This window comes from Rhodamnia argentea, chromosome 2 (assembly GCF_020921035.1).
Source record: "Rhodamnia argentea isolate NSW1041297 chromosome 2, ASM2092103v1, whole genome shotgun sequence".
Taxonomy (NCBI): domain Eukaryota; kingdom Viridiplantae; phylum Streptophyta; class Magnoliopsida; order Myrtales; family Myrtaceae; genus Rhodamnia; species Rhodamnia argentea.
This window is the reverse complement of record NC_063151.1, coordinates 31,247,050-31,268,713: the sequence shown is the minus strand read 5'-3', so window position 1 is coordinate 31,268,713 and position 21,664 is coordinate 31,247,050. Positions and strand designations below refer to the sequence as shown.

Sequence of the window (21,664 nt, the reverse complement as noted above, 5' to 3'; positions counted from 1 at the left end):
TAAAAAATTATTGTTTCTCATTTCTTCTTCAAATCTATTTCTAAAACAACTTTTTATTTCAGAAATAAAAAGATAGAATTACATTACCAAACAAGTTTTTATTCCAAAAATAGGTTTGGAACAAAAATTTTATTTCTGGATGGATTTCATGCACCCCTAAGGTGTTCAAAAAGAATTTATCTTAGACCGATGGAATCCCATTCTTTGTTTTTATGGACTTTAGCATTATAAGCCTAGCCCAACATCTTGTTAAAACTTTTAGTGACCCGTACGCCATTCGATCCATTTAATATAAGTCAAAACAAGGGTCCTTGACAACATTTTGCCACATGTATCTAAGTGAGCAGACGTTATACATCTGTATCGAATTTCGGTTGTTCAGCTTCAATCTTTAACGAGGTCACATCCACCGCTGAATCATCTAACTATACAAAGAGAGGCAACTGGTTCAGCCAATTGACAAGTAATTCTCCAAGATATTTAGTAACTCTTCGGTGAAAAGTTACTAGCTAGAAAATTACTAAACACGCAAAAATAGAGGCTTATGTAGGAAAATGAATCTTCCACATTGAACTTCAGCTGAACAAAGCAAAGATGTTGGCAAGCCATCTTCAAAAGTTAGGCACACCGATTGGTTCATATATTGAACTGGATAAAGTAGCCATAGATCGGACATCCTTCATGGAAATCCTCTACGAAAAGAGGAATAAGGAACCAAGCAGCCAATGAACTCTCAAAAAGGAACTCAAGAGCTACAAATGCTTCTGATGTTCTGCTCGACTGGTAATTGTAGACAGGGTGGTTTTGCAAATAATCAAGAGAGATTCAAGACTCACTTCCTGTAATTACATCCTTCAAGCACCTTGTGAGATCTAACTTCTGGTTAGTTTGACTTTCAAATAAATCAGATCCAAACACATATAGCCAGTACACAGTCAATCTCAACCTAAGCATTACATATAACATTTAACCTGGACATTATAAGACGCTGTACAAGCACCAAAATGTTTAATGGAACCGCGAACATTTACCAGGATGGCCCTTGCCAAACAATCTTGTTAACTGCTATGCCTATAGCATTAGAGGGCGAGAGCCATTTCCTTATCATCTGGGAGTTCACATGATGCCCCAAACTTCTGCCTCTTTGAGTTCTGCTGCCTGAAGTGGGCATATAAAAGTTTAAGATGCAATATCAGACATAAGTAATTGTATGATGCTGCAAATTGTCCAAAAAGTCGGAATTTCCTTCCCACATGTAGAAGTTAAACTATGCACCTTTCACAGTTTAGAAAGGAGAGAATCCACAGCAACAAATAAACTACTGCAGCCACCTTTTATTTCAGGAAAAAAGCCACCAAAAACCCAAACTATGCCTAGCGGGACATTTTTATTCTGAACTTTTTTTTATGACACAAAAAATCCCCAACCATACCCATTGTGATGCCTTTACCCTAAACTTTTCCTTGTGACATAAAAAATCCCAAACTTGTGCTCATGTGACACGTTTACCCTCCGTCAAGTTTCCATCAGCTGATTTTTCAGACAAAACGTCGTTTTTATTTCACTTAAGTCACGTGGGCACCATGTCCACACCGCTTACTTTCTGGCGTCCACATAGACAGATTTTTAATGGTGCTAACTGAAGGAACCTTCACGGAGGGTAAATGTGTCACACAGGTACAAATAAGTTTGAGATTTTTGATGTCACAAAAAAAGTTCAGGGTAAATGTGTCGTAATGAGAATACTTTGGGGATTTTGGTGGCTTTTGCCCTTTATTTTACTGCCACCTTTTTATCATCAGTTCTACTCCATCAAGAGTCTCTCCAATCTCAGGTCAAAACTTGACTGAACCACATATTTCAAGCGGTAAGTTGCCAATCAAAACTTAAGTACCACTCCACCTGTGTTGCTGAAACTCAGAATAAGAGTTTCCTGGTTCTTATATTAATTATATCTTGAAAAGAAATCTGAGAACTGTAACTTACATAGTTTCTGGATTTGTATGACAGTACCTACTTGTCTGGGCATAAGCTAATTAGATGAAGAGGTGCCGTCGCAAGTGAGAGGGTGCATTATGGAATGTTAACAACAGACTATGATGACATCTATAGCAGTCTAGCAGGAAGGCATGCCGAAAAATGAGAAATGCAACAACTAATCTCTCTCTGTCCAACTAAATTAATTAATCCCTTAATAACACCGAGCAGTTAAGTATGGCTTGACAGGTTTTAAAAACCTTAATCATGGTGTTTAGGGAGAAAGAATATTAGGAACGAGCCCAGAAAAAGATATTTGAAGGGCATAAAAGGACATAAGAAAACAGTAAAAATTTGTTGAGTCAGCAAAGATCTTTCAGCTTTTCAAATGATAACATATCTGCATTTTCTACCTTGATAAGTTCCCCGCACAAGAGATAATAAATTTAACTACACTGAAAACAGCTAGTACAGCTTATAAATCTAAAGGCACTGTGGCTAAAACTTACCCGCCCAACGCTTGATTATCTCCAGGTTCACTCCAAGCACATTATTTCATCCTCCTCACTGCAATCCAACATTTCCCGATCTACATACGGTCAATGAATACACCATGTTACATCTCAGGAAGATAAACAGAATTGCTATAACATACATCTCAGGAAGATAAACAGAATGTTCTTTTGGACTATCCTTTTTCATGCATCCAATAGTAAGCACATTTGACTATTCAAAATATGGATACCCTCCTCTGTAGTATTTAAACCAGCAATAAGTATGGTGAAAGATTCCCTGAAGTTTTATTCCACAGATAAGTCAATCTTCTTTATGAACATAACTTTTACTGTCCTCAATCAAACGAGTTACAGAATCTAATCATTACTCATCACTGAAATAACATTTTCTAGTATCCATAAACAGCAAAAAGTTTTCACAGAAAACAAAACAGATATAATGATACAATGCTGCCAGAAGCCATGGACCTATTCTCCATGAGAACGAAAACAAGAACATGAAATATATCAGCAAACAAAAAGAATAAATTTGCAATTCAAAACCGAAACTTAAAGGTAAAGGGAATCGATGCCTATTGGTTACAGATTCTGCACATAATTCACCACTTACATAAAATTACTTTATGTGTAGTGGTCCTGACCTGAAAAGTTTCACCTTGTGATCGTTGCTTTCAGAGGAAAAACCATCCACAATGCGTGAATCGGAGCTGGAACACCATTAACATTTATTACACATGAAAACAAAAAACATCATCTATCCAGAGATCCTCACCATTCATCAACTATAGAAAACAATTTGATTTGCTGCAGAACTTGCACCTCTTTATTACGACAAGTTTCCTGTGTGGAACAATTGTAAGGCTTCTAGAACAGTGAAATTAGGAGACAAAAGTAAATCTACTCTAAGGTAAGGTACGTTCAACCTTCAAGCGGGATGGATCACGAAGCTTGGCCCTGTAAGATGCATTAGAATCAGTGGTAACGCTACTACCTGCCTCAGTATTCTCTTTCAAAGAAGTACCATTTCTACTTGTCTTCCCACTCTTCGCTCGTTTCTCCGTCAATGTTGTAACTTTATCTACAGAATCACAAGAAGACAAAAGCTGTTCTTTGTCCATAGTAGGTTCGAATCCATCATTTCCGTGCTCAACAATTGGTGGAAACTCCTTGCCCAACAAATCAGAATCCACATCTGGAGAGGCAGCATGCTTTCGTTTCATTCCCGCACTCATCTTGCTAGCAGTATCTTTTCGAGTTACTGAGTTTCTAGTAGTCAGGGAATTGGCTTGCTCATGCGACACATTCCTCAATCTTTTGGACTTCGTGTTTTCTGGTTGTTCATGATGCTCAACAGACCTACCATATTTAGCAAGACTGCTAGCAACCTGAAAAGTGAACAAATCAACCAGAAAAACATTCATGTAACAATCCCTAATCCCATAAATGCTAATGCTCTCTGCAGTATGTACCTTGGAGATGTTATTCTTGAAAAGCTCAATGATCTTCTCAACAAGTCCTTCTTCGATAGCATAGCGAGTAATACCCTTTGTATTAGCCTATAAGAAATGATTAAATTCTTATGCAGCCTAAGTATGAACTTATGGGGGACCTGCTTCTGCCATTATTTCACTGGGAGACTTACGGTATAAATTGACGATGGCAGTAAAACAACCCCAGGGGAACATGATGAGGAGATACTGCCCTGGTTTAACGAACTTGTAAAGGCACTTCCAATGTCTGACAGAATGTGCAGTCTCTGCATCGGAAAAACTACATAATATGATAGAAAGTCGCAAGCATAAGCACTAGGGATGAGATTGAATCACGTACAGGAGATTTATGAGCATCAACAGCATCCTCAGCTTTTCTAATCCCTTTAAATATACTAAACAATTGCGAGAAAGTGTCAGCAATGAGAACCAAATCACCATTGAAATTCTCCGGGTTTACTAAAGCCTGTATGAGGTGAAAAAGAGGGCTGCAAAGGAAAATTATCCAAGCCTTGTCATATTACAACATCGATATAGTATAATTAGCAATCTACAGAGCACTAAAGTTCATTCGCTCTTGAATCTACCTGCAAAAGTGACAGAATATGTGTTCATCCTGATATTTTTCAGGAGGGAAATCCTCGTCATGCGCAAGAACATGAATCAAGAATACCAATATGTAAACTGGCAAACCAGTGATTGAACATCCTCGCACAGAAGATGTCTGGTGACCACAAGCTTCCCTGGCATGGTCCTTAACAAACTCTCCCATATACTTCAAAGACTGAAGGAACAATGTCAACAGAGAGAAGTTGGCAGATGTAAAGTCAAACCAAAGGGAGTAAAGGAGAATGATGGATAAGGATAAAAACATACATCATCTTTTATATCTGTGACACAATCGGAAGTGGCCAACGCAAAAGCACATGCATATCTACTTGGAATAACGCGCTCCCTTAGTAGTTTACGTGTTTTATCTATGAATATTCTCCTGACCAAGGAAGAAGGATCCTGAACAAAAGTACGCACATTAAATATGAACAAATGAACTGTAAGATGAGAGGAAAATCACTAAAGCAGGTAAGCCTACAGCAATGATGTCAGAGAAGGACACAATGAGTCACGTAAGAGTAGGAAGCAGCTGTGTACACAAGTATACGCAAAAACTCACACTTGAAAATTCCTGATAACTGAAAAGAGTACGAAGATAAGCTATTGATTTGTCCAATGCCCAAATATATCCCTATAGGGACAAAACGCAGAAAATTGTAGACGGATAATAGCTTTAGGGTGTGTTTGGTAACGATTCCGATCCTAAAAAGCAATTTTGATTAGAATTGGTTTTTTTTATTCTATTCTTAGACGAGTTTTAGAGAATCAAAACGCATTTAGTAATTGCACAAAATTTCTATTCCTGGAACAAAAATGCATTTGGTAACTGCTCAGAATTTCTATTCTCAGGAACGATTTCTCTTCCCAATTTTTTTCATTTAAGTCAAATAATTACGTCTTGTCACTATAAAATCAACCTATATAGCATCACTAATAAAATGAATACAGATCATGCATAATCCATAATTAGTCTATTTATTTCGTGGAGCATAACGACATATGCAAGATCCTTAAGAAAAAACATAAGCTCAATAGGCAATTTGCACTTGAATTTTTGCCACGAATTTGCACTTAAACACTTCTACATTAAACCCCTTAAAAGCTTCTATATTTAACCAAATCAGGGAATATTTGTTTCTTATAATTTGTTAAGAATGCAATACAAAAATAGAGAAAATTTTTAAATTTTTTCAGAAAAAATTATTTTTTTATTTTTTTAAAATTATTTGTTGTTTTTTCTGAAATATATATTTTAAACAATTAATTTTTAATTGAATTATTTTATTATTATAAAAAAATTATTGGTTTTATTACTTAAAAAAATATTTTATTTTTTAAAAAAGTATTTTTATTTTCTAATTTCTTGTTTTCTCCGACGATCGGCGAAGATGGCGGCGGTCGGCAATGAACAATGGCAGGCGACGGCGGATGGTTGGTCTTGTTTCTCAAAAGTAATTTTGGAACAAAGAATCAACTTTTTTGTGATTCTTGTTTCTGCTCCGAAAGTATTCCCGGGAACGGATCAGAAAATTTTAGGATCATAATTATTTGCGTTACCGAACAGAATTAGAGAATCAGAATCGTTGTCAAACAAGCCTTAACTGGCAAAAGTGGTCACCGAGAAGGTACTTGAAGTACATTCATTACAACCAACCTTCCTAACAATAGGGAAAGAAAAGGAAAAAAAGCAAGAAAAGAAGACCCTTGACCAGCACCCAAAATGGAAAGATAAGTCATCTTATTACACAGCTAAAGAGGCCAGTAACCACAATCTTGGGGCAGAAAGTGTTCCTTCCATGATAACAAAGTAACAATTAGAACTTGGTCCTAACTATATCAATAAGAATCAGTACTATTTTCCGGCAAGAACTTCCAGTAACGTAAACGACTGAAGCCTAAACAAGCATGGCTTGAACATAGAAGATTCTCTTTGTGCTGTGTTGTAAATCATAGCATCATTAACAACATAGTAGAAACATATGTGAAAAGGGACTATAACAATTTTAAATTTAGTTCAAGTGATGTCCTCAATGCTGTAGTTATAATGTGGGAAATTCTTTGAAGCATTAAGCAAGGGGTCTAAGGCAAGTGCAGTGTACCTTTGCGGTTAAGATTGTCAAGTGAAATATTTCTGGAGATATGTGTAAATCCCATCTCTTAGAAAGCCTAAGAACAGATTTCGCTGCAGCCAGTCTTATATGAGAAGAGTCATTTCCACTGCATCTCCAACAAGCGAGGCACCAATAAGAAAAAATGAGTTCTCTAGACAAGCTTTCGACAAGAAAGAAAGAAGCTTGATGAAAGCACTGATATTTGGGGGAGGGGCGTTCATTGACAAGGGTAAATGCATTCTTGCTTCTCATGAATTTGGCATAAGGTTTATACTAGTTTCACCTGTCCTTCTCAATGAACACCCCACCCCCAAAAAGAACAATCACCTAATGATCTATTCGTCTTGTATTTCTTCACCAAAATTGGCATTAAAGATACGTTGTGGTCCTTGCAACTTTTTCTTTTCACCACAAGAAGAACACACGACTATGCCCTAGAATGTTCTTCTCCACTTGCTACAAAAGTTATCGCTTATTTGGAAAACGAAAAGGAGCAAAAAGGTGATTAACGGAATACTATGGAGTCTTATTGAATTTCTTTCATTCAAAAGATCCCTAATTAGACACACCAAACAATATAAGAGCTGCTTAAACAAAGGAACTCTAAGAATTGCCCCTTTGGACTGTGGGGATCCTTGCCCATGCAAAATAACATAGAAATGGGGACTGAAGCTAATTAGGAAAATAATTGTAAATGGAAAAGAAAATTCTCCAACTATCTCTTTTGGCGTTTTAAGTGTTTAACCTCATTTGACTAATTTAAATAGAATAACATAAAACAAATTTTGAGTGCAAAGTATTAATAAATAAAATCCATAACCGGTGTAACTGGGATATGAATTTTGTCAAAACACTGCTCATATAGAGCAGATTGGCTAGCACTTGTGGATGGAAAACCAATGACAGAATTGACTAGAAGAATAATGCATGTGATAAAAAACACAGATTATCTATTGATAAATAATACCTGGAAAGGACAGAATCAGTGTTTTTTCCTTCTTGCAACATTTTTACCAACAAGCTCAACAAATGGTCAATATTTCTCCTCACTTGACTGCCATGATGAGGCAAAAAGCTTTTGACAAGAGCTTTCAGGCCATAAATCTGCACCAGGCAAGAGAAATGTGTGTATGCTTAGACCATTCTGAGGAAGTGAAAATTCATAATGGGCTTATCCATAAAGCCACTTTCTAATTGCAAGAGCTTAAATCGTTAAAAGCCCCAACAGAATTGAAGATAGCCTACAGACTATTTCTCATCGATCACTGGTAAGCACTAAGGCTCTATCTTCTTTCACATGAACCGAGGGCAGTGTCTCTATCAAGTTTTTGCAGAAATCCACTTAAATTATAGTTCAGCTCCTGCAATCCTTTATAGGACCATCTCCTTGCACAATCAAAAAGTTCAGTCTTGAATAAGGGTCATTTGTAATTTCTTGACCAAAGCTATAAAGGAAGTTGCAATCTCATCCTAAAGTTAACGCTCGCAACTTTTCTATTCTTGTATACAGTTTGCCAGTATTAACCTCCATTCCTTCTGCTAACAAACAATCACCCTCAAGGAAGCATACACTCTATAGCCAAATTTTTAAGAGGATAGAGCTGTCTATCATCTGGCTACATACTCTTTTTGCTAGGTAAATGTGGGAAGAGGAAAGACAGGAACCAAATCCAAGCCCTCATGTTTGTGTAAGAGTGGACTAACACTAGGCTAGACCCTTGTTCCTTAAGGGAAACTAAAACCTCCCTACAATTGGAAACTCAGACTTAACACAGTAAACTTCTACTCCTTTAAGGTACTTAATTCAGAACTTTTGGGGCTGGCATTGCAGTTGGCTCTTTCATTCACAGGAAGAATTAGCACTTGAGTATCTGTATTCTGCTCATCTTACAAGCAATCATTCTAGTGATCCAGCTGAGCTGCAATCAGTTGTTTGCACAGCGGAATTGGGGCAGCCATATGCAACATGAACTCTTAAATCTGTTATTGCTGCTTTTAGGATTGAGGGAATGATAGTGCTCTTCAGTCAGCAAACTCGATGTTGCTGATGGTCAAGTATTGATAAAACACACAAGAAAATGTATGGCTCGAAAAGAATGTGGTGGCAACAGTAACTATGAGCCCCAACTCCAATGTTAAGTACCGGGGTACGGAGATTCTAGTATCCGTTAACTTCAGTCAACTGTATTATATTAGCTATTCAACATTTGCATCACATCTAAATAAAGCCCTCTCTGCAATGCCAAAGTCTGTTTGCTTTTCCTCAAGCAAATCTCAAGTTCTTTGATAATTTCTCACTTTGAATTTTGCACCGTAATTTTGATCCCCAAAACCCAACAATAAGGACATACCAGAAACCAACATTTACAGAGAAAAATCATCAGATTTGCACCTGAATACAAATACATAATTTCTCTCAACATTACCCTCAATTTGCAGGAATTGCTACATCCTGATGTTTCCTCCCCGGAAGTTGAATCATCCAGCGAATTCATCTACAAAACACAATATTAACCATTAGGCAAATTAGTTTCCAAGCAAATACAAGTGAATGGGGATTTGGCAAAAGATCATACCCAATAGTCTAGTACAACCTAAACCATGAGTAAGCATATATTGCAGCTCGTACAAAGTACCTGAAACGTTTTCTCTAGTAGTAGTGGAGTAATCTCTCCATCTAGCTCTTCAAAGGTGGCAGTTGAATGTTGTGCAAGACATCCCAAAGATTGCAAGACAGTGGGTAGATTCTTCCCACTATGCAATGAATCCACCAGTCTCTGGTGTGCGAGACATATCAAACAAGCATTATTAGTGATATCAATAAAAGCTAATTCACCATAACATTTCTTTGCTTTAATAGCATAGCGCTCTGACTGGACTAAACTAGTTGCTGGATAAAGAGAGAGAACAATGATGATAAGACAAGGAACTTATATAATTTCATTTAGTCAGTCCAAGGACTTGAGTGAAAAATTAAAAGGTCACCTAAATCTCCCGTTGAACCTTTCCCTCATAACTTTGGCCCCAAAAGAGAACCATTGACTCAAGTTTATATCCAAACATCGCCATGCACAACCACTTCCACTTTAAGATGATAAATTTACCTTGGTCAGTTCTGAAAAGACATATTGCTCTGCACTGCCCATGACAGCAGCAATTGCAGAAACAGCAACTTTGGATTGAGCACGAGTACCCTCAAGGCACATCCGCTCCAAGATCGGGTAAATATCACTGCAAAGTGAAGAAAAGATTTAGTACTCCCGTTAAAAGGCCAAACCACATATTAAAACTATCCTCTCACAAGTTTAGTAGAACAAAGTTTAAAGGGGAAACTCAGTAAAAACAAGTGGTATCTCGCAGCACTTACTGAAACCCAATCTATTCATACAAACTAAAACAAAAAAAAAAATGCATTTCTGACATGGAAAAGGAAATATTAAGAGATACAGAGTGAATAATTTGCACTCCTACAAATTTAAAAGCGACAACCAACCGCTAATGGATCTTGAACCAATCACTGCATGAAATGATGAAAGAATCTCTAACCAGATGTTATTTTCCTTTTAAGCAAAAGACTCATGACAAAAAGCATATGGGCATTCTGTAAAATTTCCTTAGGGTGTATTTAATATGAGAAGGGAATAAAAGGATGCCACGAATATTAGTTAAACCATAAAAGATTCTGTACAACATGTGAATTCACAGAGTTCAAAAAGTACCTGAGTTTGACAAAAATGTGGCTGCCTGCTTTAGCTAAGGTTTCGGTCAGTTGATCACGATAGGGCTCATTCCTCTCTAATAAGTAACAGAGCTTCACTTCTGAACCTTTGAGGAGGGAGGGCCAGTAACGAACAATAGCCTGCCCAATTTTAATAAAAGACTAAACATCGTAAGGATTCAACTTAATATACAGGCTTCAGTGCAGAGTGTCTTCTAATCCATCCACATAGTCAATGAATTGCATCAAGAAAAAGAGAATTTCTAATTAACTGCATTTGCATCAAGGATGCACTTAGAGCTCATATTTAGACTACTAGAGAATAGAAGGAAAATATTTCTTCGATGCGATTATTTCCACAAACTCATCTTGAAATTTTCAGTACGAGAGAAGAAGCATTCACTAATCACAATGTAACCCCAAGACAACAAGCTTGCAGCTCCAGAGTAAACTTTCTGCTGCTTGCATTGATTATTCTAACAAGCAGTTGAATTAAGCTCAAGCTAATCCCTCTTAACTTGATCCCTTTATATGATACCGTGGGTTTTGAGATACTTTATCCAGTTAAAAGACCTGATTTCTACTACATGTCGACTATAATGCACGAATAAAACCAGATGAATGACAGAAGGGCATGCAAGAGATTTTCTCTCAATCCTATTGCTCCAACAAAGGTAGAAAATGTCGAATACCCTTAACCCCCCTCCCCCCAGTCCACAAACAGAAAATCCCTGAAGAATTAGATTTCCTTGACAACGGAGGTCCATCATCTGTTCCTCCTCTGCCAATTGGAAGATTCAATTTTTAAACTTTTTTTTTTTTTGGGTCATAATTTTTTTTCAAAGACTTCTTTTTGTAACTATTATTTCTTTTGAGTCTTTGATTGCACGGTAAACCCTTCAGATTGACAATATATCATCTGCTGCTCATCTACAAGAGTTTTGGGTTAGTAGTTCAATCTCGCATTATCAAAGGGTACCTATTGCTTTGCCATGCTCCCAAAAAGGAATAGCACCATATTCTTACCATAAGTAGTTTGATTGAAGAAACCTCCAAGTGTCTGCCTCCAAATTTCCCACTGGAAAGATAATTCAGTATGTTCTGCACATGTTCTGAGCTGAATATGTTGAAGATGCACTTGGCACTTAGTAAACGCAAAAAATCGACATGTGGATGTCTATCCCTGATCTTTTTCATGAAATTTTCCTGAAAGAAAGTGAGCAGATAAGAACAACAATACAGAGTGTTTCCATTAACTGAAATATAAGGCAGACTAGATTCAAACCTAAGCTTGCTTTAGTATCTAACACTGTTGGTTTGCTGCTGCCAAAAATCCCTACTTATGACCATAATGGTCCTTGGATAAGTTATATCATTTATTCTGGTTCTAGGTCATTATCTACTTTGGATGATGTTAAGGAGTGTTGTGAGGTAGCTTTGGCTTTTTGACAAGTGTTTTGGCTCTTTTCATGTATTTGGCAACACCTCAAAAGCCATGACACTCCAAAATTGGCATCTAAAAAGCACCTTATAGGTGCTTCCAGAGCATAGTTTTGAGGATTTACTCAGACAAAAATATCACTTATCTAAAAGTTGAAGATTGGACAATACCTTAAAATATTTGTTTTCAAATGTATTTAATAGCCATAACTGTGATACAAACACCACGACAACAACAAGCAGTTAAGCAAGATGCTGCAGCACTGCCAACAAGCTCTTAATTAAATCATGTCACTCATGGAACAATGATCAAGTTCCTTACGCAGTGTCAAGTAATAAACAACTGTGAATCTTTTTAGGTTGGTCCACTCAGATTTAAGGGGTTTGGACAATGTCCTTCCTAAGTAAGGATTTTATTGTTTCACCACTTTCATAATTACTATTGGAAGTTGATGCCTTGATTCAGAGGAAGTTTGTTCTGAAAAGATAGTAAAATTTTACAAGACAAACTCACATTGTTTCTCAATTAAGTATGCCAAAGAGAACGGATCACGTGTTCAGTCAACTAGTTGTATCTGACAATGAAACTAATCAATTGGGTGGTATGAAGGTAAAATACTTTAGGCAAGTAATTCATAATCACTGGACAACTTGGAAGAGGCAGCAATGCAAAAATAGATGGATGAAAAAGTGAATAAATATGTAGCCCAGCAAAAGATGTAAGGTAAGGATGACAACGCACTCGGGCATGTTGAGCTTTTATAAGTGATGCTTCATCCAACAGCTGAGCAAGCGAGTTAAAAATATAATTATCCTTCATTTGGTCTAGCTTGTAAAAGCACTCCTCTGCTTTGGTGGGATCTAGAAATGATGCAGACATTCTCTCAAATGATGCTTTGATTTTCTTTTCCAATTCATCCGAACAGGTCTCCTGCACCATCAATTTAACTCATAAGTGCTCCAACATGATAACCGATCTTCAAGAGAAACAAGACTAAACAAGAACATCATTTTCCATTCTCATTCAGGTAGTCAACTCCAGTAAAGATATTCATGTTACGAAAAATCCTTTTTGCATAACATAATGTCAAGTAACGGGAAAGAGATACCTAGAGCTACAATCAAATTACTTCAATTCCATACAGATTTGTGCATGTTGACCTTCATCGTGCTTTCAGTGGAATATCAAGGCAAAAATAAAACCAGGAATCGATAATGGACTCCAGGAAAAACGTAGACACATATGACAAAGAGTCAGCATGACAATCTGCCTCCAACTTCAAAAACCAAAGAAGAATAGAATGTGAGAATTCAAGCAAAGCACCTTCTCTTTCTTTCTTAGAGCCAAGAAATTTCTTAGCTCAGACTGCAACCTGCAAGTACAATTGTTTCGTTAGTAAACCATGCTTCACTCTGCCTAATGCAGCATCTACTACTTCTGCTTACCTGCGTTTCTGAGACAATATAGTATCCAGTGCCTTTACATGCATAGATGTGAACAAAGAAAACATGTGCACCCAATGCATTGTTCTCTCCAGTAAAGAAATATCAGGAAATAAATCTTCAGCAAGTAGAAGCTCCATGTTTTGGGACCTAAAACACAAATAAAATTGCATCACCAAATGTCGATTTGATCGCCGGGGAACAGAAGGTATATGTAGGCATACCTGAATTCCTTACAATCTCTATCATAGGAAAGCATCAAGACATTGCATGGAATCCGTTCGAAGTGGTCGACTATGGTCATGTTGCCTTCAGCACACATGCTGCAATAACTCCTATATACCTCCATCAACTTCTGTAAGGCCTTCTTCCTCACAGATATCTGCATTTGAGAGATCGTTATGGAGTTAGGACAGCTCTTGCTGCCTACAAAGGTAGATCTTTAAGAAACGTACCTTCTTATCTCTAAGTCTTTCGGCTGCTTGAGATATCAATGTGAGTGGAATGAACTTTAAATTACATTTTGCCAGATCACAGATAGCTGCCACAGCCTGTATCCTCACTCTATCATCTATGTCCAATAGTCGGCCCTCAAGTGCAGCTGCCCAGGGTATTATCAATTTATGAGATGCATAAAGTAGGGAAAACTACAAAATCAAGAACTAATGCCACAGCAAATGAACATGTTAGATTGCTGAACAGCTTACAGAGAACTTCATTTAATTCAGCCCCAGTGGGGTTGGCTGTACAGAAATCTTTTACGCATTGCAAAGCTGTGACTCTAACTTCCACAGATTTATCAGAGAATCTGTTCAAAAACTCTACAAAAAGATCGTGATAGTTCTGTGCAGCTCGGCATCCAGGCACAGCAAAGATTTTCCCAACCAAACTTACAGCTTTTATTCGAACATCCACTTGATCAGTCTACACAGAGAATAAGTTAATCAGTAAACATACGAGTATGCATTTAACTCATAAGCAAGAAGAAGAATGCGGAAAAAAAGTGATTTTCCAAAATGTAAACACTTTAAAGCGATTGAAGTCCTCAATTGGAGCCAATACCAGTAACTCTTGTGTCAGGTTTGGGATGACATCAAAAAGCATCTGAGGAGTGCAGATGAATATTTTAAGTATTATTTTATGGTAAATCTCTCTGAGTGCACTCCCTTCGGCATCTCTATCCATGATGCAGGATGTTAAAAAACCACGAACGAAGGGTTCAAGCTTCTGGCAACAAGTTTGCAGGACAGAGACAGCAAGCTGAGAAGAAGCAGATGGTACACCCTGTACGTGAATAAGGTATACTTCAGAAGAGTATAAGTCAAAACTTTAAAACAAGAGTGAAAGCAACTTCACCGATGACCGGACATCCTATGAATATACATGCTGTACGGACCACCACATGCACACACTCAAATAGAAAGACAAAAAATGAAGCATTTGCATGCGAGCCCCGTGGCAGTATCACTGAGCAATGAGCACAAATGGATGAACCTGACTCAATCAGCACTTACCTTTTCCTCTTTCAAAAGATTTCGCAGTATCACCTCCAAGAGCTGCTCAGAAGCTTCCTCGTCGATGATATGTGTCAATATCGACATGATATCATTAATCAAACTCTTTTCATGTTTTTCTCTACAAAGGCAAGAAGAGAGTGTCACATATCGCTGAAAGAAACAGTAAGGAAAATAAGGAAGACAAAAAGGATTATGTGTGCCATCCAATGTAATTAATGACCAAAATACGTCAAATACTTAAGTAGCTCAAGTCAATCAGGTGGAAGCTGAAACATTTTACTTTTCAAGCATCTCGATGTTTTCCAACGCATTATGGCTAATCCTTACAGTGAAAATACTGAATGAAATTAAAAAAACGTCTTAACTTGCTAAAATTGTTATTAGATTTTAGTGGCATTCCCATTCCGGGCGAAAGGGCCAATAAGAAGCAGATTCATAATTTTCATGGAAACACCATTTTGCACGATCGCAAAGACTAAAGTCAAGTTCACTAGCTTTAGACCTGCCCCGTGAAAATTACATGCTCCGCTAATTTCAACCACAAAAATTTCACTCTCTTTCTCTAACAAAAGATGGGTTGAGGGAAGAATTGTCATATCATGTAATGCGTTAAGTGTTATACAGATCTATCTGCCACTTAAGGACAGAGGTAGCACAAACACTTTTGGAGAGAGAGAATGAGAGAGTTGACCTCACGATGGAGAAGAGGACATTGAACATTTCAAGAATAAGATCACTACACTCGCTGTCCAACATTACCACCCAGCATTTACAACGTGCAACTGTCTCTAGAATTTTAACCCTCTTCGAAAAGTATGGGCTCTCTGTGTCAGCCAGCTCCTCAAACATGCTAGCAATGAGTTTAAATATGTCCTGCAATAATACAGTTCGCACATCTTGAACGCAACAATACGTACAGAATACGCATACAAAAACAAATGGAGCAATTCATGAAAACTGACACCATCAATCTGCGGCGACAATCAAGAAACACAGGCGGCTACCAAAGACTCGGTGAAGAAGTCTCTTACCGGAAGATACTTGTCCTCAAAAGGTGGCTCAGGGGCCATGACCCGAAAGATTTCACTTGCGCATATGGAGACAAGAAGCCTAACATCCCTGTCTTTATGCCGTGCAAGAGAATGCTTCACTATTGTCTCCCTTAAAGGCTTTAAGGCATCTTGAACCTTTTTGGCAGCTTCTACCTGCCGAGCAGCCTCTAGCACTGAAGATTGCTCTATTTGGGACAATGCACTTGCAGCTTTCTGCAGAAAAACGTGTGAGATATTTTAAAGAAAATCTGTGGTTGTGCTGGCGAATCAAATATGGCCCCTCGAGAACTTCAACATAAACCAAGCTCTTCAAGAAAGCAATGGCAAAAGTTGAAGAAAATTCAAATAAAAAAAAGGGGAAACAGGAATTAGATCATCTTCATACAAAAAACAAGCAAATGCAACAAGTAATCTCCAACCGAACATGAGGTACCAGGAATTGCACATTGAGGGACTCTTCTAATTGATCGTTCTGAGAGTCATAAAGAAGTGAGACGTGAATTTAGGTCATGCATAAATATTAATGAGATGTAACCAGGGTAGAAGAAAAAAGTATTAACGGGGAGCTTAAAAAATCTACCAAACCAAATGATGAACATGACTTCAACCGCAAACTCTATGATCCAGTACTTAATCAGCTGGAGCCCTAAAAAATATATTACGCCGGCCAAAACACAAACACACAATAATAACTAGACTCAGCCTCGCATTCCACTTCCCCTGCTCTGCTAGCTACCATACACAGCAGACTAACTCGACATCCTACACCTTCATGGCTTCGGTGCGAAAGAAATGAACCAAAAAGACAAGGCCAAGTGGTCGGGAACTGCAAACGATCTTCACATTTTTACTCGCGAAATGCAGAAGTGTGCCTGTGCAATTGTGAGGTCATGTCCGGTTTGGGCTTACGCGGAGAGACTTGACAAGGAAATCCTTGTTCGGGCGCGATTGCCGGAGAATCTGAGCGCCGACGTCGGTGACGAGCTGCAGAGCCGGCTCGTCCATCGTCCGACGGAGGAGACGAGCGAAGTCGGTGGCGATTGGAGAGCGAGAGAGGGACAATAGGAACAGATTGCGCGAGGGCTTGGGATGATGGATTCACTGGCAATTGCTCGAATGCTGAGAAGGAAGCGGTTTTAGAGAGAGAGAGAGAGAGAGAGAGACTTGGGTTTTTAAGAAAGAGCGCTCCCGCCTTCTCTAGCGCGTGGCAATCACGTGACCTGTTTCGAGCTGAAATTTTGCCAGCATTGTTTGACAATAATGAAAATATATGAGGAAAAGTGAACTCCTAAAAATTTGACACGTTTGGATGCTAAAGTTCTCAAAATATGTGATTCGGGTTGTTTAGAATACAAAGTTATTGTCAATTAGTCAATATGGCCTATTTTCCATTTTTTCACCTTATGAAAAGATTTTGAACCAAGATATACAATTTATTCATGCCAATTGCCATCCATGTTCGAAGCATGTTTTGATTTCCTTTCTTGGGGTTAATATTATCAAAAGATTCGAACCAATACACACGTATCACACTTATCCTAAATTAATTTTCTCGTTACAAAAATTCTTAAATCGGTACATGCGTATCACGTTTGCTTTAAACTAATTTTTGTTTCACGAAAAAATCACAAGCAAATACACACATACTATAATTACCACTAATTGATATACTAGTGCCATATTTACCTTTGAGGTAAATGTGGTGCATGTGTGGAAGTTTGGTATAAATGTGGCATGTATGTATCGGTTTTAAATATTCTGCGACACAAAATGAGTTTGGGGCAAGTCTATGTAACATAAAAACCTGTTTTGAGGTAAACGTATTACATACATTCTGTTTTTGGATTTTTTGTAATATTAACATTTTTCTACTATAACAAAAGAAACTTTTTTCTTGGATAAATTATGTGGTAATTTACTTTATATACGACCTTTTAGGGAGGTAAAATAACACACTCTCTCGAAGACCAAACAAAAACCAGTAATAATAAGGAAAATAAGTGCCTTATTTTTTTAAATAAAAGTTTGAAGTGGATCTTATTTTAAATAATGGCTTGAAGTGCCTTATTTGTTTCAAAAAATAGTATGAAGTGGGCATTTTTTGAAATAAGAGCATAAAGTGGTCATATCAATCTCAAAGAAGGGCCTCCTCACAAGTTGACATGGGCATTTTCGTCATTTAACATTTTTTTAATATAAAAAAATTGGAATTGCAGGAGCACGTGTTTCCTTTTTTAAAAATTTTACTTTTAAAAAATCAATTGATTTAAATAAAAATTAAATTAAAATGGTGTTTTGACAAAAATGCCATTGTTCGGTTGGATTATTTAGCAACCGGTGAGGGCAGGCCTTATTTGAAATAATTATGGACACTTTATATTCTTATTTGAGACAATTTAATCACTTTAAGTTTTTATTTGAATTAAAATTCATTTTAAATTTTTATTTGAAAAATTATGGACATTTTATTGAAATTTTCCCTAAAAATAATGACGCTCTCTGACCAGCGTTAAGTTCCTGCTTACGGCGGAGTTGGGTCGCCGTCTTCCATACAATCTACGCTTTGCAAAACGAGCCAAACCCACCCAAAAGCCCTCGACCTCGGCAATCTCCGGCAATGGAGGCGGCGAACAGGGCGTTGGCCTCTCTCACGAAAGTTGCGAACAACGACATCGTCATCGACGTGTGCTTGGTGGGCGCCTTCGCGGCCCTGTGCGGGAGATCGGTGCACCAGCAGAAGTACATCGAGGCCCTCGAGGCCGAGAAGGACTCGCTCGTCAAGTCGAACAAGGCCACGAAGAAGGCCATGTGGGATTGGAAGCAGCAGCTGTTCGCGGAAGCCGCCTCCGATTCTGCTCTCCTTCCTCTTGCCAACCTCAAGGTCATCTACGGCGAAGCCCCGGCTCCGCAACCCGGTACTCTCTCTGTCTGTCTCTCTGTGAAATTTCTCGATGCTGTCGACCCATGAGTACTCGATTGCAGAAAACCAGGGTACTCTAAACGTCAGTTCGAAGTTGTGAACATCTTGAGTACGAGTTGAGAAGAGACATTTTGTGGAATATCCAATCAGGGTTGCCAGATAGAAGCCGCTTCATTGATCCTTTTGGATTCTCCCCACTTTCTGTTAGGATTTTGCATGGGATCGACTGTGAATTGTTTAATTGGCAACTCTTACAATGCATGTGCATGAAGTGCGTGAATGTGGGCAGGAACGTGCTTATGTAAACAGTTTTGAAGAAGAGTATGGTAGAGTTAAGACTTCAAGGCATCGCTAAGTTTTGGATAGGGAGCTTTTGATGCTACGGTGAGTGACTCCATTGGGTTTCTTTGATTGTGGTAATGTGATTTGATTAGAAGGGTAGCCTGTGATTGTCTGCGTTTAGTTTATCCATAATGGAACGTTTATCGCATTTTTCTGTATTACTACTAGTTTGCATTAATACATTTCTATGGTAGGCTCGTTATATGCTTGTCTGTAACACTTAGGAGGATTACTGCTCCCTCTCTTGCTTCAGTCTTATGGTTACCGTAACCCGAGTAAAGGGTCTAGGAATGTGTGGCCAGTGGGGCATTTGAATAAACCTTGGGAGGGAAAGTGACGAATCACATGCATAATTCTTATGGAAGATGCCTATGACTTAGGTTTTGAAGTCCTTAAAGTTGGGGCAGTAATTGAATGCTGATATTGTTTGGGTTGGAGATTTGTGGGCTTACTCCCCTTTTGCTGACCATTTTGAACCCTGGATGTGATGTACTTGGTGATCTTGCTCCTTCCAAAGTTTTTGAAGAGCGAGTTTTCAGGATGCAAATAAGGACATGAGATGTGAATAATTAGACTGTACCAGAGAAGTGAGAATTGGATTTTTTAGAATCTGTGATACTAGGCAATTTTATCTCTCTGCAGGGAAGGGGGTCAATCTATATTTTGTGACTTAGAAAGGACACATCTCATAATCTAGAACCTGTTTCGTAATGATTAAGCGACGTATCAGTGCCTCTAAACCAGTATAACTGAATTAGGAAAACAATCTTTTTCCCTGTTCACTTTGTGAGTCTAAATATCAGTAGGACATCATATGAGAAAAAGATTTCTGCAAGGTAAGAGAATGAAGTACAAGTGGTTTTTAACTAAGTATTTCTGATTAAATAATGGGATATATCAGTTCTAGGTTGCAGTACGCTATTTTCAGAGTAGAAGAGTACTCTGACATTTGTTTGTGCTGCTATGGATTGTCGCTTAGGTGAGCGAGGAAAGACTATTGGCAGTGTAACCATCTGTCTTTGTTCTTAATGAGTGGAAATCTTGCATCCTTCATGTTTCTCAATCGTGTGCGGTGAAAGAGAGGGGGTGGTAGTTGTTCCATTCCTTTACTATTGCCGGGCTTTCCGTCTGTATGCATGTATAAGTGCAGGTATTTGTGATGATCCAGACCCTGGTGACGGGCGTAGGACGAGGGATGGCAGGGGAGGCTGTGCCTCTATCCCGGACGTGTGCGGGGCAAGGCTAAGCGCATGTCTTTTGTCCCACATCGCTAAGAGAGGGAGTCCTAGGTTAGTTGATAAGGTTTGGGATTCTCTATTTTGTGTAACGCGCTTTAAAGCCGTGAAGACTAGTGGGCCCAAAGCGGACGATATTACATAGTGGCAGCCCCTAGGGCCCTTGCAAGTGGTATTAGAGCCGACTCCCGATCACGTGTTGGGCCACAGTGAGGGCGTTGCTCCTGTAAGGGGTGAAGAATGTGACGACCCGGACCACGGCGACGGGCGCAGGACGAGAGATGGAAGGGGAGGCTACGCAAGGCAAGGTTAAGCGCATGTCTCTCATCCCACATCGCTAAGGGAGGGAGTCCTGGACTAGTTGATAAGGCTTGGGGTTCTCTACTTTGTGTAATGCGTTTTAAAGCCGGGCCAATGAGTCCAAAGCAGACAATATTACACAGTGGTAGCTCCCGGGGTCCTTACAGTATTGGCTGGGATATAGATCCTTCAAGAGAAACATTGTTGAGACTTACTAGTGTTGCATTTTGAGCAGCTTAGCATCTTTGTGACTTTCCATTTCATGGCAGAGTAGTTTTCTAACGCGTCAAAATAGTTGCCATTGCCTCTAGCATGTGTTCCTCACGAGGGAATACTCCTATCACGCTCACAGAGATAGATAAACGGGTCGATGTATGTCGTTGTACACGTATGTAGATCTTTTTAATACATATATTATGACAAACTGTTGTATGATGTATGTGCTTTTTCGGGCCATGGTTCTGGGTATACCAAGTATCAGTTGCTGTCTAGAACTCATTGCTAATATCTCAAATTGGCCTTCTTTTATGTGTGTACCAGGAAATACAGTGGGAGAAGATGCAAAATCCCCTGCCTCCAAGTTTGTCATCTGAACTCCTCTTTGCCAGTGTTCTTATAAGTTGGAAATGCTGCTGATCCTTGAATACTGAGAGGTTTCGTTATTCCTCATTTGTCTGATGTATGGACTGAAGATTGGGCATAGAAACAGTGCCTGGTACTTTGGAGCTTCCTTGGATGAACCAAAAAAATGTAACTATTGATGTACGGAAGGCCCATCTGCAATACGAAGAGGGAGTTTTGTTTGTTGACCCCCTTTTGGACTTGTCAAATTAACCATCTCTTTCCCCAATGTGGAGGTTTTTCTTCCTTTAGGGCGGAGGACATTCTAGTGTTTTCTTGGTCACGTAACATGGTTATGAAGCCGACGATCCCAGTCCTCTCACAACAATAAAGGGAATTTGGCTCTCTCTTCGATAGGAACGACTGACCGC

At 38.6% G+C, this 21,664-nt stretch overlaps 2 protein-coding genes across 8 annotated transcripts; one reads left to right on the top strand and one right to left on the bottom strand.

Annotated features, from left to right (window-relative positions):
- Positions 1-214: 214 nt before the first annotated feature.
- Positions 215-17,009, bottom strand: LOC115739146 (sister chromatid cohesion protein PDS5 homolog B). 5 transcript variants are annotated; one of them, XM_030672115.2, is made up of 28 exons: positions 16,785-17,009; positions 15,855-16,088; positions 15,515-15,696; positions 14,821-14,941; positions 14,369-14,590; positions 14,014-14,230; positions 13,762-13,907; positions 13,531-13,688; positions 13,310-13,456; positions 13,188-13,236; positions 12,606-12,794; positions 11,450-11,629; positions 10,425-10,564; positions 9,810-9,936; positions 9,342-9,482; positions 9,132-9,200; positions 7,673-7,809; positions 6,694-6,811; positions 4,859-4,993; positions 4,570-4,766; positions 4,323-4,470; positions 4,135-4,248; positions 3,962-4,048; positions 3,416-3,877; positions 3,265-3,332; positions 3,134-3,199; positions 2,485-2,566; positions 215-1,161 (listed from the first exon to the last, which is right to left on the bottom strand). In XM_030672115.2, exons 1-27 carry the CDS (start codon positions 16,878-16,880, stop codon positions 2,542-2,544), a joined length of 3,975 nt encoding a protein of 1,324 aa, XP_030527975.1. In that variant the 5' UTR covers positions 16,881-17,009; the 3' UTR covers positions 215-1,161; positions 2,485-2,541. The 5 variants fall into 5 exon arrangements, with proteins under 5 accessions (XP_030527975.1, XP_030527966.1, XP_030527991.1 ...); XM_030672106.2 differs by having other exon boundaries at positions 215-1,158; positions 2,487-2,566; XM_030672131.2 differs by lacking the exon at positions 3,134-3,199 and having other exon boundaries at positions 215-1,162; positions 2,486-2,566.
- Positions 17,010-18,389: 1,380 nt separating this feature from the next.
- LOC115734855 lies at positions 18,390-21,576 on the top strand. 3 transcript variants are annotated; one of them, XM_030665831.2, is made up of 2 exons: positions 18,390-18,790; positions 21,213-21,576. In XM_030665831.2, the coding sequence occupies exons 1-2, from the start codon at positions 18,493-18,495 to the stop codon at positions 21,263-21,265; spliced, it is 351 nt and encodes a 116-aa protein (XP_030521691.1). In that variant the 5' UTR covers positions 18,390-18,492; the 3' UTR covers positions 21,266-21,576. The 3 variants fall into 3 exon arrangements, with proteins under 3 accessions (XP_030521691.1, XP_030521681.1, XP_048131124.1); XM_030665821.2 differs by having other exon boundaries at positions 21,210-21,576; XM_048275167.1 differs by having other exon boundaries at positions 21,125-21,230.
- The last annotated feature ends 88 nt before the right edge of the window (positions 21,577-21,664 follow it).

Bases quoted from the DNA above. Each gene is read 5' to 3' on its own strand.
- LOC115734855 (XM_030665821.2), top strand. From the start codon at position 18,493: ATGGAGGCGGCGAACAGGGCGTTGGCCTCTCTCACGAAAGTTGCGAAC. The intron at 18,791-21,209 runs GTACTCTCTCTG...TTATGTGTGTAC, and splicing joins AGCCCCGGCTCCGCAACCCG to CAGGAAATACAGTGGGAGAA.
- LOC115739146 (XM_030672115.2), bottom strand. From the start codon at position 16,880: ATGGACGAGCCGGCTCTGCAGCTCGTCACCGACGTCGGCGCTCAGATT. The intron at 4,767-4,858 runs GTATGTTTTTAT...TTGTTCCTTCAG, and splicing joins TCACAGATATAAAAGATGAT to TCTTTGAAGTATATGGGAGA. The intron at 3,333-3,415 runs GTTGAACGTACC...TGTTCCACACAG, and splicing joins GTGATCCATCCCGCTTGAAG to GAAACTTGTCGTAATAAAGA.